Raw genomic sequence first — 18,136 nt, forward strand, 5'->3', positions numbered from 1 at the left:
GTCTGTGAATTAAAGTTGTTGTGGATTGGGCTGGCATAAGCAGTAAGGAGATCAGGACTGACCACTGCACAGCAGTGATGTGTGGAACCAGCTCATGGGGTGTCTTTACTCAGTGGTCAGCTGGACCACAGAATAGAGAGCAGCACAGGCAGACACAGGTAGCGGAATGACACTGATGGGTTGGAGGCAGGGCAGGCCGCAGAAGAAGGTGGTTCCCTCAAAGGAAGATTTATGAGCAACTCCTCTGCTTCACTGAGCTCTCAGATCAGCAGTGGTGTAGAAGGCTGTGCCTGTTGCGGCAGGAAGTCGCAAACATCTGCAGACCTCTGGATGATGAACACAGGCTACAGGGTGCAGGTGGTGACAGTTGCCCTGAACCTCTATGCCATTGGATCATTTCAGGCATTAGCTGGGGACATTTGTAGAATTTCTCAATTGGCCATACATATCTGCATCACACAAGTGACGGATACCCTGTATGCAAGGTCCTCTGAATTCATCGAGTTCGCCACGAATGATGCCAGTCAGGCGCAGAGGTCTGTTGGTTTTGCCTCAATGGCAGGACTGCCTCAGGTGCCGAGGGTGGTAGGCTGTACCCATGTGGCCATGAAGATGCCGACTGAGCAAGCAGGGGCATTCCGCTCCCTGAACATTCAGCTCATCTGTGTTCACCGTGAACACTTCATGCAAGGTTTCAAGGCAGCTGTCACGACTCCTTCATGCTCAGGTAATCTCAGCTGCTTCAGCTGTTTAGGCCACCAGATAGCCTCTGGGGATGGCTCCTGGATAACAATGGACAGCTACTGAAGTCATGGCTCATGGTGCCCATCCAGAACCCATCAGCAGAGGCAGAGGAACGGTACAACAGATGCCATTGATGCACCAGGGCAACTATCAAACAGGCCATAGGGCTTCTCAATATGCGTTTCAGTGCCTCGGTTGCTCTGGGAGCGCCCTCCAGTAAACACCTACAAGAATATCTCACATAGCGGTCATGTGCTGCACCTTGCACAATACCAAGATGCAGTGAGGAGAGGAACTGGAGAAAGATGACTGGCTTGAGTGCTAGCCATCCTCTGATGAGGATGATGATGTGATGATGTGATGAAGAGCAGCAGCACCTGGCACATGCTGAGGCTCCTCTGAGGTGTCAGCAGATAGACATCCATGGCATGACGCAAGAGATGCCCTCATCCATGCCAGGTTTTCATAAGAAGGGCTCAGCATGCAGTCGCCAGATTCAAACCTGTTCCATTTGAGTCATCTATCGGCTGATGTCAGATCTGTCTTAAAACAATTGCCTCACCCAACGTTTTCTAACCTACTGCCTTCCCCATCCTACAGCCACACTTCATACCAGCCCTACGTATAACCTGCAGACTAGGGCGCTCATGAGCAGGCCTTTAAGGGAAAACAGGACATTTATGAGTTTGGTAGCAAATGATTGTTAAATGCCTGGTGTTTTATTTGAATAAATAATCAATGAAAAAGACACCCGTGTGTGTGACCCTTAGTGAAACTACGATAATTTGCATGATTTTTGATGTGCTTCTACGTGGTGCTCCCCCTGTGTTTGAGGCAGATATGGAGACAGCCTGTTCTGTTCCCTGCCCTGTCAAAGGAGACGCGCCCCTGGCTGCCATCCTTTGGGTTGCCATGTCCGTGAGGGTTCAGCGGCAGACTACCCTATCTGCATATGTGCAGGGATATCCTCGGTGATTGGGGCAGGAATCAGCATGTGTCTCTCTGGCGGAGGGGCCAAGGGGCCGGCCCGTGACCGTGGGGTGCCTTGTGGAAGCACCCCATTGCCGTAGGCCTGCCTGCCTCAGCCCTATCAAGGCACGACTGCACTTGGGTGCTGTGCAAGAGCGGAAGAGCATCTGCCAGTGCTTCTGTGCATTTGCATACCATCACTATAATGGTACTCTCAAGGCTTTTGATCATTGCAGCCACATTGTGAAGGCCATCTCACTGCTCCCATTGGGCCTGGTGTATATGAGTCTCCATGAAGGTGGCCACTCTTTCAATTGAGTTACTCATGCACTCATCCCAATTGAGAAATGGCAAGACTCATGTCATGAATGAACTCTTCCATCCTCTACCCAAGGGCATAGAGAGCCTCATGGAACTCTGCCATTTGTCCATTATCTCCCATTGCTGCTCCACAAGCACCACCTTTGTGACTGACCCCCTAGGCTCAGCATCTCTGGGGACCTGAGCATGGCTGGTGCTATCCTCCGCTCTCCGATGGGGACTGCCACCAACCTCCGTCACCTGCTCACATGTGCTGTGCTCCTCACCCTGTGAAGAACGTTCCACACGTGATGCATGTTCTACTGAGGTGCCTGTATCTGCGCTGGTGGATGGTGCACTTGAGTCATGTGAAGTTGCATCCTCTGAGTGTCGACCACCCCAGGAGCCTTTCACCCGATCGCCCGCCGCCTCCAACTGTTCCTCTGGCCCTGTGGTGTAAAAACACAAGTTAATGCACGTGGCACCTCTGCATCCCTTCCACTTCACAGTTCCTTATTGGTTACAATTTCCAACAGCTGCACAAAAGATCAAATATATAGTATCGGCTCTGACATGTGCCATTTCTCATTAAGATGTTCACCCTCTCTCTCAGCTGAACCTCCATTCGCCCTTGTCCAAGACATGCCCTGCTGAGTATCGTGGAATTGCCAGGGCTTCCTCTTCCATTGGCGTCAGTACAGCTACGTGGGCCACCCCACCCCCGCTTCAGCGCCTCTCTCGGACCGGACATTATCCGATCGCTTCACCTGCAAAATGAATGAGAGCAGCGTCATGAATGATGGGGTTAACATCAGCAGCCGAGATGGTATCATGCCAAAGAACACATGGCATAATATCGCCGTCATGCTGCCATTCTCGAGTCTTCCATAAGCAGCCGTGCTGCGACTGCCTCCTTCGTTCACTGTGTGGCCCAGGATGCATTGTGGGGGCCTGGAATAACCGGACGTTTGCAGTGCTCAAAAATCCCTCATCTCTGCCACATGCGGATTTGATGTCACTCACCTTGTCAGAGCTCAGCAGGTCACTGAAGCACTTGCGGCACAGTATCCATGACACTGCAGCTGGAGACCTCCTGCGCCACCTCCAGCATCACAGCAGCTGGCCGCCTCATCCCGTTCTCCACCATCTCCACCATTACCTCAAGGGAGGCGGCTGTGAATTGTGGCGCAGCCCTTCCACACCTTCCCTCCATTCAGCTCCTATTGGGATCTCCGATCAATCTGCAGGTTTAAACTCTCAAGGCATACAGCACACTGGCGGGCCCATTCTAAATATGCCGCCTGAATTCATTGTCCCACATCCCCATCCCACCCACTGTCCTTAATCGGGCAATGAACGCAGAAGTGGCATCCGCCCTCCCACCTCAACTCTGACCCCTGTGGGGTTGGGATGCAGAAATGGTCCCACCTCCTGAAAATACATCATTATTCAGAAGATTCTGCCCACAGTCTTTGGAACTGACACATTTTAGGGAGTGAGATTTCTCTTTTTGTGAAAAAGATCTGAGTGTTTTTCTTTCTCTGCAACTAATGACAGATAACAAAATGGTGCATCAAGAACTCTGAATTCATTATCTCTCCTACCAATGACGTGCTGAGTGAATCAAATGTCCTTCCACTTTCAGTTGAAAGAGAAATCTTACCCTCTCATTCTTTCCCTCCTTCATATCCGGGGAAATAGGAAAATGGGAATTGCTGGATGAAAAAAAGACCAAGGTCCATCTAATCCATCTTCTAGCATCCTGGTTGTCACATTACGCAACAATAATGGCAGTGTTGGTAATCAATCTCTGCCAATTAGTTTACAGCAGACCCAGACATGAGCCAAGGATAACTTTTTCTACGATATTGACTTGGTGAATTTGTGAATGTGTTTCTCAAGAATGTGTACACGACTGCACTAAGGAAGTGTCCAAACATTTTGTCTATATGGTTTACTCCAATACCACAGAACTGATACCACACTCCCAGTGGGACCAATGTTTCAGGAAGCACAGGTCAGAGGTCGGGCTATAAGAACATAAGAAATAGGAGCAAGAGAAGGCCATTCGGCCCCTCAAGCCTGCTCCGTCATTCAATAAGATCATGGCTGCTCTGATCGCGGCCTCAACTCCACTTTCCTGCCGAGCCTTCATAACCTTTGACTCCCTTGTAGATCAAATCTGTAACTCCGCCTTGAATATATTCAGTGACCCAGCCTCCACTGCTCTCTGGGGAAGAGAATTCCAAAGATTAATGACCTCTGAGAGAAGAAATGTCTCCTCATCTCCATCTTAAACGGGAGATCCCTTTTTTGAAAATTTGCCTTCTAGTTCTAGGTACCCCCAACAGGGGAAACATCCTCTCAGCATCTACCCTGTCAAGCCCCCTCAGAATCTTATAAGTTTCAATAAGATCATCCCTCATTCTTCGAAACTCCAATGAGTATAGGCCCAATCTGCTCAACCGTAGATCCAATTCTCCAACTTGCATTTGAAGGGAGAGTGCAACTCCTAGCTGACTGTGGCAGCGATCAATTTACCCTGAAAAGTTTCAACCGATGCTTCCATTAAATTGTATACATATCATCAATATCAGGGTAGAGCCCAATATATGGACCTTGATGGATTGAATTAGCTTTTCCCTAAAAAAAACTATTAACTCTCGTTGCTTTCAAAATTTGTAAGTAAACAGGAGAAGTGAAGGCCAGAAAAGCTTCTCTCACACATGCAAAATGAAGAGGAGGTAGCCACACCATCCAAGTATGGATGATATGAAACTTGGCCAACACCTACAAGGGATGCCCCCTTGCACTTTTGCAGTGCTTGATTTGGTTCCCATCAATGCCAAGAAGACAACATGGTGCTCTTTACATCCCTAACCTTCACCTGGAAGTATCCCTCAACTTCCTCACATGCAATCGCCTGACTAAAAGCCTAACCGAGAATGTGTCTGTTGTGTGCACCCACCATCACACCTATTACAGACTGCTTACAACAGCCTGGGAGACGGTGGCGTAGTGGCAATGTCACTGGATTAGTAATCCAGAGGCCCAGGATAATGCCCTGGGTACCTGGGTTCAAATCCCAACATAGAGGCTTGTGCAATTTAAATTCAATTAATAAATAAAAATCTGGTATTGAAAGCTAGTCTCAGTAATGGTGTCATGAAACTATGAATTGTTGTAAAAACCCATCTGGTTCACTAATATCCTTTAGGGAAGGAAATCGGCCATCCTTACCTGGTCTGGCCATGTGACTCCAGACAGCAATGCCCTCTGAAATGGCCTAGCAAGCCACTCAGTTCAAGGGTAATTAGGGATGGGCAACAAATGCTGGCTTTGCCAGCCACTCCCACTTCCCATGAACGAGGGATGCTTTCAAGGATGCAGCAGTCAATAATTACAAGGGAGCACCAATAGGTGGCGGAATCACAATCCTTCACCCGCTCACCCCTTACAAGGAGGAGCTCTTCAAATTCTGGAAGGAGGCCATATTGTATTGAAGGTGGCAAAGTAAAGTAGAAGGGCATGTACCAGCTAAGAGTTTGTGATAGCATTCTCATCCTACAGTAGCCCATGTTGCCAATCGACAAAACTAGATCACAAATCCGTAAGCTACAAACACAAAAACTTGCATTTATATAGCAATTTTAACATCGAAAGATGGCCCATGGTGCTTCACAGAGGCATGATCTCATTTGAATGAATTAAGACCAACTGCTTCCAACCTCTCCCCGAGGAGCCTGTTCTTTCCACAGATTAGTTTTGAATTTACCCCCTTTCAAATGCAGTTCTGCTGTTCTAGACAAGGCAAAGCAGCTTGTCATGGATACAAGATCTAAATCCTTTTACAATCCTAAAAAGCAGTTAAATTACCTCTCAACCTTCTCTTTTACAGTGAGAAGATGCCCATTTTCAGACTAGAAGAAATAGTCTTTCCCCATTCATCTCCGTAATTAAAAAAATTTCTCTTAAGTCACCTCTTAGCTTTCTCTGTTTCAACATCATTGAACAGTCCCAGTGTCACACATCACTCCTCATAATTATAGCTTCCCATCTCGGTTTGTCCCGTGAATCTATGGTGTACACTAGGGGGTAGAGTTTCCGCATGGGGTGCCATTGGCAAACTGGGCACAAATTATGCTTGAACTTGTGCTGGTTTTCCAAAATGAAGTCATGGTTCAGGTTTCTGCTCAATCGTATTTGCAGAATCACAAAATCTTCCGTGGACCAAGGCATTAATTAACATTTCCTGATGTATTTAAGAGTGGTACCCTGTGCAGCTTTATTAATACCGCTGAAAATGAGTTTATCCCAAAAAATATTTTCATAAGTGACCAACCCACCGCCTGAGTAACCCGATTGTAAATATCTGGAAATTATTTGAATAAAAACTATACAGAACCATTTGCTAGTTTCATTGGTGTACACCAGTTTCTCAAATTAAATATTCTTAAATATTTTAAAGCTTTTAAAAGGTACTCGACGGTGCCCTTGTGGCTAAGAAATGCAACTTAAAAAATTTTAAGAACCTTCTCAAAGAGTTGCAACTGAATGTAATTAGTGGAAGCTTGCCATGGTGATTAATCTGATCTGGGGTTGGGCCAGTTTCCAGCAGAATTTTCTTAAACCAGCGTAAAAGATTGCGCAAACTCAATTTGTACTGAATGTAAATTGCGCTTAAAATTCCTCAATATCTTTTAGTTTTGGGCAAATCTGCGCTGAAAAAAACCAGTGCAAACTCGCAGAAGCTCTATCCCCATGGCTTTAAAGTCTTTTGAACAATTGGGTGCTCCAAACTATACAATGTACTGTAATTGCAGCCTAAACAATGCTTTGTACAAATTCATTACGACCTCTTTGACATTGTACTCTGTGCCCCTATTCTACTGCAACAAAAACAAGAAATGCTGGAATCACTCAGCAGGTCTGGCAGCATCTGTGGAAAGAGAAGCAGAGTTAACGTTTCGGGTCAGTGACCCTTCTTCGGAACTGACAAATATTAGAAAAGTCACAGATTATAAACAAGTGAGGTGGGGGTGGGGCAAGAGATAACAAAGGAGAAGGTGCAGATTGGACCAGGCCACATAGCTGACCAAAAGGTCACGGAGAAAAGGCAAACAATATGTTAATGGTGTGTTGAAAGACAAAGCATTAGTACAGATTAGGTGTCAATACACTGAATATTGAACAGCAGCAAGTGCAAACCTGAAGAAAAACAACCTGAAAAAAACAGTGGGTAAGCAAACTGAACAAACTAAGATGAAATGAAATAAATGCAAAAAAAGATTGTAAAAAATGTAAAAAGGAATGTAAAAAAAAAAGGAAGAAAAAATAACTAAAAATGAAAGTAAAATGGGGGGCTGTCATGCTCTGAAATTATTGAACTCAATGTTCAGTCTGGCAGGCTGTAGTGTGCCTAATCGGTAGATGAGATGCTGTTCCTCGAGCTTGCGTTGATGTTCACTGGAACACTGCAGCAATCCCAGGACAGAGATGTGAGCATGAGAGCAGGGGGGAGTGTTGAAATGGCAAGCAACCGGAAGCTCAGGGTCCTGCTTGCGGACTGAGATGAGATGTTCCGCAAAGCGGTTACCCAGTCTGCGCTTGGTCTCCCCAATGTAGAGGAGACCACACTGTGAGCAGCGATACAGTATACTACATTGAAAGAAGTACAAGTAAATCGCTGCTTCACCTGAAAGGAGTGTTTGGGGCCTGGGATAGTGAGGAGAGAGGAGGTAAATGGGCAGGTATTACACCTCCTGCGATTGCAGGGGAAGGTGCCCTGGGACGGGGACGAGGTGGTGGGGGTAATGGAGGAGTGGACCAGGGTGTCGCGGAGGGAACGATCCCTTCGGAATGCTGACAGGGGAAGGGAGGGGAAGATGCGACTGGTAGTGGCATCACGCTGGAGGTGGCGAAAATGGCGGAGGATGATCCTTTGGATATGGAGGCTGGTGGGATGAAAAGTGAGGACAAGGGGAACCCTGTCACGGTTCTGGGAGGGAGGGGAAGGGGTGAGGGTAGAGGTGCGGGGAATGGGTCGGACACGGTTGAGAGTCCTGTCAACCACAGTGGGGGGAAATCCTCGGTTGAGGAAAAAGGAGGTCATATCAGAAGCACCGTCATGGAAGGTAGCATCATCGGAGCGGATGCGTCGGAGACGGAGAAACTGGGAGAATGGAATGGAGTCCTTACAGGAGGTAGGGTGTGAAGAAGTGTAGTCGAGGTAGCTGTGGGAGTCGGTGGGCTTATAATGGATATTAGTAGACAACCTATCCCCAGAGATGGAGACACAGAAGTCGAGGAAGGGAAGGGAAGTGTCAGAGATGGACCATGTAAAGGTGACAGAAGGGTGGAAATTGGAAGCAAAGTTGATAAAGTCTTCTAGTTCGGGGCGGGAGCAGGAAATGGCACCGATACAGTCATCAATGTACTGGAAAAAGAGTTGGGGGAGGGGGCCTGAGTAGGACTGGAACAAAGAATGCTCGACATATCCCACAAAAAGACAGGCATAACTAGGACCCATGCGGGTACCCATAGCGACACCTTTTACTTGAAGGAAGTGCATGGAGTTGAAGGAGAAGTTGTTCAATGTGAGAACAAGTTCAGCCAGGCGGAGGAGGGTGGCGGTGGATGGGGACTGGTTGGGCCTCTGTTCCAGGAAGAAGCGGAGAGCCCTCAAACCATCCTGGTGGGGGATGGAGGTGTAGTGCGATTGGACGTCCATAGTGAAGAGGAGGCGGTTGGGACCAGGAAACTGGAAATTGTCAAAATGACGTAGGGCGTCAGAAGAGTCACGGATGCAGGTGGGAAGAGACTGGACCAGCGGAGAAAAGATAGAGTCCAGATAGGAAGAAATAAGTTCAGTGGGGCAGGAGCAGGCTGACACAATGGGTCTGCCGGGACAGTCCCGTTTGTGGATTTTGGGAAGGAGGTAGAAGCGGGCTGTCCGGGGTTGTGGGACTATGAGGTTGGAAGCCGTAGAGGGAAGATCTCCAGAGGAGATGAGGTCAGTGACAGTCCTACGTCATTTTGACAATTTCCAGTTTCCTGGTCCCCTATTCTACTGGTTGTTTCTACAGCTTTATCTACTGGTACTTGGATTTGAGCCCCTGGGACTCGCTATTTTTCCACTTCTATGTGCAGCACCATGTTGGAAGATTTTTCACCACTGCATGCCAACCTGAAATTAAAGGACACACAGACATGGCTCTTGAGTTTGAAAGCTGCTTCCAGCAGGTGGCATTCAGCATTTGCCAGGATTTTCACCTCCGTTTTTTTGTTTGGGAGTCCATCCCAGGTGAAGGTTAGGGATGTCATCACTGTCTGAAGAAAAGCTCCATTATCAGTTCTAAAGTCAACTTTAGCTACCTTGAACCTGTGTTCCCTTGTCCCACTATCCTTCTTTGGCATCCTTATCTTGAGAGACAATGGGTAAGCGCCTGGAGGTGGTCAGTGGTGTGTGGAGCAGCGCCTGGAGTGGCTATAAAGGCCAATTCTAGAGTGACAGGCTCTTCCACAGGCGCTGCAGAAAAATTTGATCGTCGGGGCTGTTACACAGTTGGCTCTCCCCTTGCGCCTCTGTCTTTTTTCCTGCCAACTGCTAAGTCTCTTCGACTCGCCACACTTTAGCCCCGCCTTTATGGCTGTCTGCCAGCTCTGGCGAACGCTGGCAACTGACTCCCACGACTTGTGATCAATGTCACAGGATGTCATGTCGCATTTGCAGACGTCTTTAAAGCGGAGACATGGACGGCCGATGGGTCTGATACCAGTGGCGAGCTCACTGTACAATGTGTCTTTGGGGATCCTGCCATCTTCCATGCGGCTCACATGGCCGCGCCGTTGACTCAGTAGTGTGTATAAGCTGGGGATGTTGGCCACCTCGAGGACTTCTGTGTTGGAGATACGGTCCTGCCACCTGATGCCAAGTATTCTCCGGAGGCAGCGAAGATGGAATGAATTGAGACGTCGCTCTTGGCTGACATATGTTGTCCAGGCCTCGCTGCCATAGAGCAAGGTACTGAGGACACTGTCCCACTATCACAATTTAATTAAAGCTGCTAAGTGAGATTTCCTGCTTTGGTTTTAAAAATTACTTAGCTTTTTGGTTTGACTGTTCACCGCGTACAGTGGGAAAATTGACCCAAGCATTGGAAATTAATTTTTTCTGGTTCCCAGCAGGTATGGTGCATGGGTACGAGTGGGTGGGCACAGAGCACTTCCTGTAGGCTCTCCTCTGATTCTCGCTAATAGGGCACATAGGGGAATTCCCATATGGAAACCCACTGGTGCCAGTAATGTTGCTGGTACAACCAGCTGACTTTCTCGATAGAAATTATAGCTGAGAAGTGAAATGCTGAGAAGTATTTGATGGCTAGAGGGGGTGATATGGGAGGCAAGATCTCTCCAGCTATTACCAGTCGGAGCATCAGATAACTTCTCATTCATCGCCTGAGATTTGCCTTTCAGTCTGATTTTGACTCATTTTTTCCTCAACTCTGATGAGGCCTTCTCTACTTTAGCTCACTGTCGCCTCCTCCAGGGGACATTTTTATTTTTTTATTTATTTAGAGATACAGCACTGAAACAGGCCCTTCGGCCCACCAAGTCTGTGCCGACCATCAACCACCCAATTATACTAATCCTACACTAATCCCATACTCCTACCACCTACCTATACTAGGGGTAATTTATAATGGCCAATTTACCTCTCAACTTGCAGATCTTTGGCTGTGGGAGGAAACCGGAGCACCCGGTGAAAACCCACGCAGACACAGGGAGAACTTGCAAACTCCGCACAGGCAGTACCCAGAATTGAACCCGGGTCACTGGAGCTGTGAGGCTGCAGTGCTAACCACTGCACCACTGTGCCGACATGTTTTTCTTACTCCTCCAACTTACACCTCCGCTTTTTTTTTTTAACATCGGGATGACGGGAGGTCTTAACTTTGGGCAAATTAAGCAAAAAAAAATATTGTCACCAAGAATATCAGATTGGTGCTGATCCCCACATCCTGCAACAAACATCACTCCACGCAGGTCTGCTGCAATCCAAGTGAGATTGCCTCAGTCAGTCGCTCGGTTCCATTGTGCATACAACTTCCCATTTCTGCCCTTTTAATCTGAAGCTACAATATGATTCTCCCATTATCTATTCATTCTCTCCTTCCATAAAATCCTGTCACACTCAACAAATTACCTTGGGATAATCAACTACTACATTTGATCAATTCTGAAGAGACAAAAGAACTTGCATTTATATAGTGCCATTCCTGACTCCCAAAGCGTTTCACAGCCAACTTCAGTCAATTGTAATGTGGGGAAATGTGACAGCCAATCTGCACACAGCAAGATCCCACAAACAGCAATGGGGATAAATGATCAGATGAGCGGCTTTGGTGGCGGCTGATGGATAAATGTTGCCAGAACATCGGGAGAACCCTCCAACCCCCACTCCTTTTCAAATGGGACCTTTTACACCTGAGCTGGCAGGGGGTGCCTCGGCTTATTTAACCTCTCATCCAAAAGACGGTGCCTCTTGGCAGTGCAGCACTCCCTCAGCACTGCACTGATGTTTTAGCCTGGATTACGTGTTCAATGGGGCAGCAGTCTGATGTTATTGGGCAAGGACAGGCCTCGTAGTACTGGTCTGAAAACTGGCTTTTGCTCAAACAGTACAACTGTGAAGTACATGGAGTTAAATACACACTCTTGGTGTTTGATATTGTTGTAGTAAGCTCAACATGTCGTATCTGGATCTGAGTGACTTGTTCACTGGATGTTGTTTTGTTCTGAATTAAACCACCAGGGTTACCTTTGTGCGAGGGAAAGGATTAAGCATTGACGAAGGGCTGACATCATCCAGCAATGCTCCAGGGCTTTCATAACCGGTCTCAATGCAGCAGTTGTAAGCTGATCTTCATCACAGGGTAGGTTCAGAACAAGTGATCCCTGTAGTCCATTTGATTTCATTCTTTCAGATTTCCAATCCTACAACCTTCTCATAAGAGCAATTCCTTAAATCAGTTCAGTGTTCTGGTCCGAAAGCAGGATTAGAAACTGCTAGTTGTTCTGAAGTTCCAGGTCGGATAGACCATACGCTGTGTGAGAAACCTGCCATACCCTGCTTTTGGGGCTCTGCGTGCTTTATTCCTCCTCACATGCCCAGCGACAATGGTATTCACTAACCTTTAACCGAGGGCTGGAATCTCAAAGTGTTACCTGCACACTTGCAATGACCACTTGGGTACAGCAGTGGAAGGTGTTACGTGTCCCTCAACCCATATCTCAACAGGTTGGGTGGGGTGTGGTCATCAGATAGTGATCAGGAGTAGGGAATCTGACCACGTTCCCACTCTATGAACCAATGACACCGAGGTCAATCTTAGTCCACCTAACACTTCAGCACCAGCACAGAGTGGGGTCAGACCTGGGATCTTCCTGTTCCATAAGGCTTAGCTGCTCACTGGAGAGACTTGAGGAGATGGGTGTTGCTGATGAATCACAGTATAGAAAGGAGTCTACACACTGTTAAGAGGTAGTAAATGAGTGCAAGATTTGTAAAAGCACAGTTACAGCTGATTGCTCTCAGGCCAACGTCAGTCCCTTGCCAGCCCTGGAGCATAGGCACATGACAGAAGCCTATCAAACCCAGAACATCTGGATCTGCAACATGTAGTTGTCCAGTGGGATTTGAAGCTGGCCTGTGGGAGAGCTCGGAGGAATGCTCCCTACTTGATCTTTTCAACAGGGAACACTTAGGAGTGCCAGACCAAAATAACCTGCTGCATCAGTATGCATTGTACAAGGAAACACTATGGCAACACACCATCTTAAACATATCTTACATATACACATTCATATAATCACAATTGTTAATGCTTCTTTGGCATTATGTCCACTTATTCCTAACACCTTTGTTTAGTCATAGTCATAGAGTGTTTATGGCACACAGGGAAGCCTTTGTGAAGTACACTGGGCCATTTTTATACACTAAAAGCTCTATGTATATGTTTTTATAACATCCAGTGAATTTACTCCCAAAAGTGGTTCACACAGGCAGGTTTAATTCCAAGCTGCAATACATATTGCAAGTACTCAGAGGTTGGTGGGGATCTGGAACTCACTGCCTGAAAGGGTAGTAGAGACAGAAACCCTCATCGCATTTAAAAAGTACTTGGATATACACTTGAAATGCTACAGCCCAAGAGCTGGAAAGTGGGAATAAGCTGCTTGGCAACTTGCCTGCCGGCATGGACACGATGGGCTGAATGGTCTCCTCCTGTGCTGTAAATTTCTATGATTCGATGATTTTGAACACCTCTATGAAATCTCCAATACCTTTTCTGCTCTAAGGAGAACTGGCCCAGTTTCTTTAGTGCTTTCACATAACTGAAGCCCCTCACCCCTTTAGTAATAACTACTCCACAATGTATCCCACATCAACAGAAAGAAGGAAATCATGCCTTGCCACAGTGAACTACCAAGCTACCAAACCCACGTCAGTGTCGGGTATTTCGTTCTGAAAATTGAAACATATAATTCAATTTGTTTGGTGACTCGGGGATTGTTCACCATCATTGTTAGTGAATAGTTCTGGGAGCACTGACGTCAAAACAACCGAAAAGTAATGAAGAAACCATCACAGACGAGATGCACTTTTAGAAAGTAAGGAAGACTTGCATTTATATAGTGCCTTTCAAGACCATTGGACATCTCAAAGTGCTTTATAGCCAATGAAGTACTTTTGAAGTGCAGTCACTGTGCACAGCAAGCTCCCACAAACAGCGATGTGATAACGACTGGATCATTTTTTTTTTTGGGTGATGCTGATTGGGGGATAAACATTGGCCAAGACACCGGGGGAGAACTCCCCGGCTTTTCTTCAAAATAGTGCCATGAAATCTTTTACATCCACCTGAGAGGGCAGACAGGCTCTCGGTTTAATGCCTCATCCGAAATATGGCACCTGCAACAGTGTGGCACACCCTCAGTATTGCACTGGATTGTCAGCCTGGATTTTTGTGCTCAAGTCTCTGGAGTGGGACTTGAACGCAGAACCCCGTGACTCAAAGGCGAGAGTGCCACCCACTGAGCCACGGCTGAGATGGCGTGTCCAAGGTGCTATATAAATGCAAGTCTTTTCTTTTTAAAGGTACATCTCATCTGTGATGGTTTTGCCATTGCTTTAAAAAGGCCGAAGTCACTTCAAAGTTCATGGTTGAGGTAGAAACATTGGAAACATTGGAGATTAGATTGGATAGGCAGATGAAGGAAGAGAGGTTGAAGGGGTATGGGAACAGGGAGGGTATCTGTGATTAGACCTATTTGCTTGTATGGAGAGTAAACCCCAACATGGACTGGATGGGCTGAATGTCCTCTTCCCGTGTTGCAAGTGTTATGTATTTCTGCAGTGTGCTGTGTTCCCTATCGGGACCCTTGAATGGAGACAAGAAAGCAGCCCTTCACTCTACCTCTGTCAAATCACTCTTGGGACCCTCAAAAAGATCACATCGGACTCCTTTATAGTTATGGTCTGCCAATGAACTGCACGGCTGGTACATTCAGTATCCCACAGGGTCACTGAGAGCTCTTCTAAGTTTCATTCTTTTCATTGCCTCATCCTTTATACAAAGGAATAATCACTGAATTAATTATTGCTACCTTCAGCACTTGAGGAGCTTGCTAGCTGGTGTTTTGAATAACTTTGAGTTTAATTATTTTCTGTATGATTCACATTGACTCACTGATAAGAGGTCACACATCTGATGAGAGTCCATTCAATCCTATTCGGTAATGCACACTGTAGGGTACAGTATCTAATCACCTGTAGCAGGTTCAACACTGAGTCATTAATCCATTATAGGAGGGACCATAGGGGATCCTTGTGCTGTGTGTTCTCGAGGATGCTCCTGATCAACGAGTGTAACTCTGGTAGGAGGTTAACACAAACCCTGGATGGACTGGTCAATAGGCTTCCCATCAATCTTCTTTCCAAGCTATGGCAGCCGATCAGAAGGATCTCCCAAGGAAATTCCAGGCGCTGCACTTTCACCCTTTCTCTCCCAAGTCCCTTCCATTTTGACCAGCTTCCTGTATTCCTGGAACGGCTGATAGCAACTGCAGTAAAGACAGGTCATGAGAACTGGAATAGGCCATTCAGCCCTTCAGGCCTGCACCACCATTAAATTAGATCATGGCTGATCTGTACCTTAACTCAATTTATCCACCTTCAGACCCGTACCTAACAAAAAAAATCATTGGTTTCAACTCCACACTGAAGAACTTACTTTTGTATTTAAAGATCAGTGCAATAATGCTGGAGAACAGCAGCAGCAGAAGAAAGATGATCAGAACCAGGAGGCGTTTCTCAAGGTGTGTCCTGTCAGTCCAACAGCCCTTCAGACCTTTAGATTTCCTGAAGCTCATCTGGAAAAAGAACAAAATGCATCAGCAGTCACCTCAAAAGTACACTTTAAAAAAAAAAAATCACTATGAGGAGTAAGGACAGTACAGGTCAGCAATGGCCAGGTACCCGTGACAGATCTCATTGAGGTTGCATGGAGGTGAATTATGATCACGGTTGCTGAGCACAAATCTCACATCATGGTGGTGGCCAGTTATACCATCCTATAATTCAACAGGTAGAATATTCAGCGCACAAATAGAGACCTGCGTTTCCGCTTTGGGAAGCTAGCCGCAAATTGCACTAGTTTTGAGAAGTGTTTATATTCCTTGAGATTCCAATAAAACTCATTTGCATATCAAATGCAAAATCTACCATGAACCAGCACAAATGGGCAGTGTTTTAAAATCTAATTTAAAGAAAGTATTTTGCTTTAAAAGGGTATTGCTTGTTATATTTAAGAGTAGCAATATGGTCTCTCGATGCAGAAATCAACAAGCGCATGGGAAAGGCGTCCACTGCTATGTCCAGACCGGCCAAGAGAGTGTGGGAAAATGGCACACTGACACAGAACACAAAAGTCCAAGTGTATCAAGCCTGTGTCCTCAGTACCTTGCTCTACGGCAGCGAGGCCTGGACAACGTATGTCAGCCAAGAACGACATCTCAATTCATTCCATCTTCGCTGCCTCTGGAAAATCCTTGGCATCAGGTGGCAGGACCGTATCTCCAACACAGAAGTCCTCGAGGTGGCCAACATCCCCAGCATATACACCCTACTGAGTCAGCGGCGCTTGAGATGGCTTGGCCATGTGAGCCGCATGGAAGATGACAGGATCCCCAAGGACACATTGTACAGCGAGCTCATCACTGGTATCAGACCCACTGGCCGTCCATGTCTCCGCTTTAGAGACGTCTGCAAATGTGACATGAAGTTCTGTGACATTGACCACAAGTTGTGGGAGTCAGTTGCCAGTGACCGCCAGAGCTGGCAGACAGCCATAAAGAGTGGCGAGTCGAAGAGACTTAGCTGTTGGCAGGAAAAAAGACAGAAGTACAAGGAAAGAGCCAACTGTGTAACAGCCCCGACAACCAATTTTATCTGCAGCGCCTGTGGAAGAGTCTGTCACTCTAGAATTGGCCTTTATAGCCACTCCAGGCGCTACTTCACAAACCACTGGCCACCTCTAGGTGCCTACCCATTGTCTCTCAAGACAAGGAGGCCAAAGAAGTAGTAATATGGTGTAGTTTGATTAATCTAGCCGAAAATGGGCTTATCACAACAAATAAGAGTGTCTAGTCCAATGCCTGTCGAGGGCCTAGACAGCTGACGGCACAGCCACCAATGGTGGGTGAAGAAAGTCAGGGATGTACAAGAGGCCAGGATTGGAGCTGTGTAGAGATCTCGAAGGGTTGCAGGGCTGGAGGAGGTTGCAGACCTAAGGAGGGGTGAGGCCATGCAGGGGTTTGAACACTAGGATGAGAATTTTAAATTCAAGGCATCCTTTCCTGAAAGCGGAGGCTTATGCTGAGGCACAGCATCATGTCTGGTAGCAGCTCCCTAGCGTGTCACTCAAGCAGACATCCTTTTAATAGAGCCCACAGTAAGCATTGCTACATGACTTCATGACGGAGAATCCTGCAGCTCAGTCTAGTCCTGTCCTCAATCAATGCCCCAGTTACACCTACCAGTAGGAGCCATTGACCAACAATCAGGGGCAGGAACCCTGCATTAGGTCCCTTCCCAACCTCAACATAATTTGTTGAGGTCGATTGTTTCGCACCATTATTACTCCAGAGCAGCCCAGGGATGACTTCATTGAAAAACAAGCAGGGCACAGGAAACGAGGTTGCCAGAAGTCACCCGCTGTCAGGAGGATTTATGAAGTTCCAGGGAAATAACGTAGCTTACCAAGAGATTAATGGGACATTGCCCAAAGGACCTCATGTTTGAACTGTATAGTTCAATAGCCAGACCACACCTTGAGCACTGAATCCAGATCCGGTCATGGAGACACATACTGGAGACATCCAACTCCTGGAAGCAGTGCATACAGAAGACATGAAGCTAACCCCACAGTCGGGGGTCTGAGTTATGAAGATCACCTGAAAAACTCTGGCTTCTCAGCCTTGAAATGAGGAGTCAGCAGTGACCTCATAGAATGAGACAAGATAGTAAAAAGGTAAGGAAAAGGTAAATTTACTTCAAACAAAATTGTGAACGTGTAACAAGGGCACAGAGGCTCAATCTAATAAAAGAGAAACTATATAGAATTAGACAGGATGTACAGCTCAGAAACAGGCCATTCAGCCCAACTGGTCTATGCCAATGGTTATGTATTTAGGTGCAAGCCATGGCTAAGTTGGTAGCACTCTTGCCTGAGTCACAAGGTTATTGGCTCAAGTCCCACTCCAAGACTTGAACACAAAAATCTAGGTTGACGCCTCAGTACAGTACCAAGGAAGTGATGCACTGTTGGTGGTGCCGTCTTTCAGATGAGATGGTAAACCGAGGCCCTGTTTACCCTGTCATGTGAGCATAAACAATCTCATGGCACTATATGGAAGAGCAGGGAGTTATCCCTGGTGTCCTGGCCAATATTTATCCTGGTTATCACATTGCTGCTTGTGGGAGCTTGCTATGCGCAAACTGTCTGCCACGTTTCCTACATTACAACTGTAACTACACGTCAAAAAGTACTTCATTGGCTGT

General features: G+C 46.7%; 1 protein-coding gene across 7 annotated transcripts in view; it reads right to left on the reverse strand.

The window, feature by feature from the left end:
- The window catches only part of LOC137352260 (endothelin-converting enzyme 1-like), a 433,046-nt gene that overhangs the window by 127,522 nt on the left and 287,388 nt on the right, over nucleotides 1–18,136 (reverse strand). For 5 of the 7 annotated variants that reach the window (XM_068017542.1, XM_068017543.1, XM_068017541.1 and 2 more), the window contains 2 exons: nucleotides 15,309–15,447; nucleotides 2,301–2,462 (listed from right to left, as the gene is read on the reverse strand). In XM_068017542.1, the coding sequence (XP_067873643.1) occupies nucleotides 2,301–2,462; nucleotides 15,309–15,447 (301 nt within the window). Of the gene's footprint in view, nucleotides 1–2,300; nucleotides 2,463–2,614; nucleotides 2,806–15,308; nucleotides 15,448–18,136 lie in introns of those variants that run through there. The other 2 variants (XM_068017545.1, XM_068017544.1) reach the window with 2 other exon arrangements.

This window comes from Heterodontus francisci, chromosome 37, assembly GCF_036365525.1.
Source record: "Heterodontus francisci isolate sHetFra1 chromosome 37, sHetFra1.hap1, whole genome shotgun sequence".
Lineage (NCBI taxonomy): Eukaryota > Metazoa > Chordata > Chondrichthyes > Heterodontiformes > Heterodontidae > Heterodontus > Heterodontus francisci.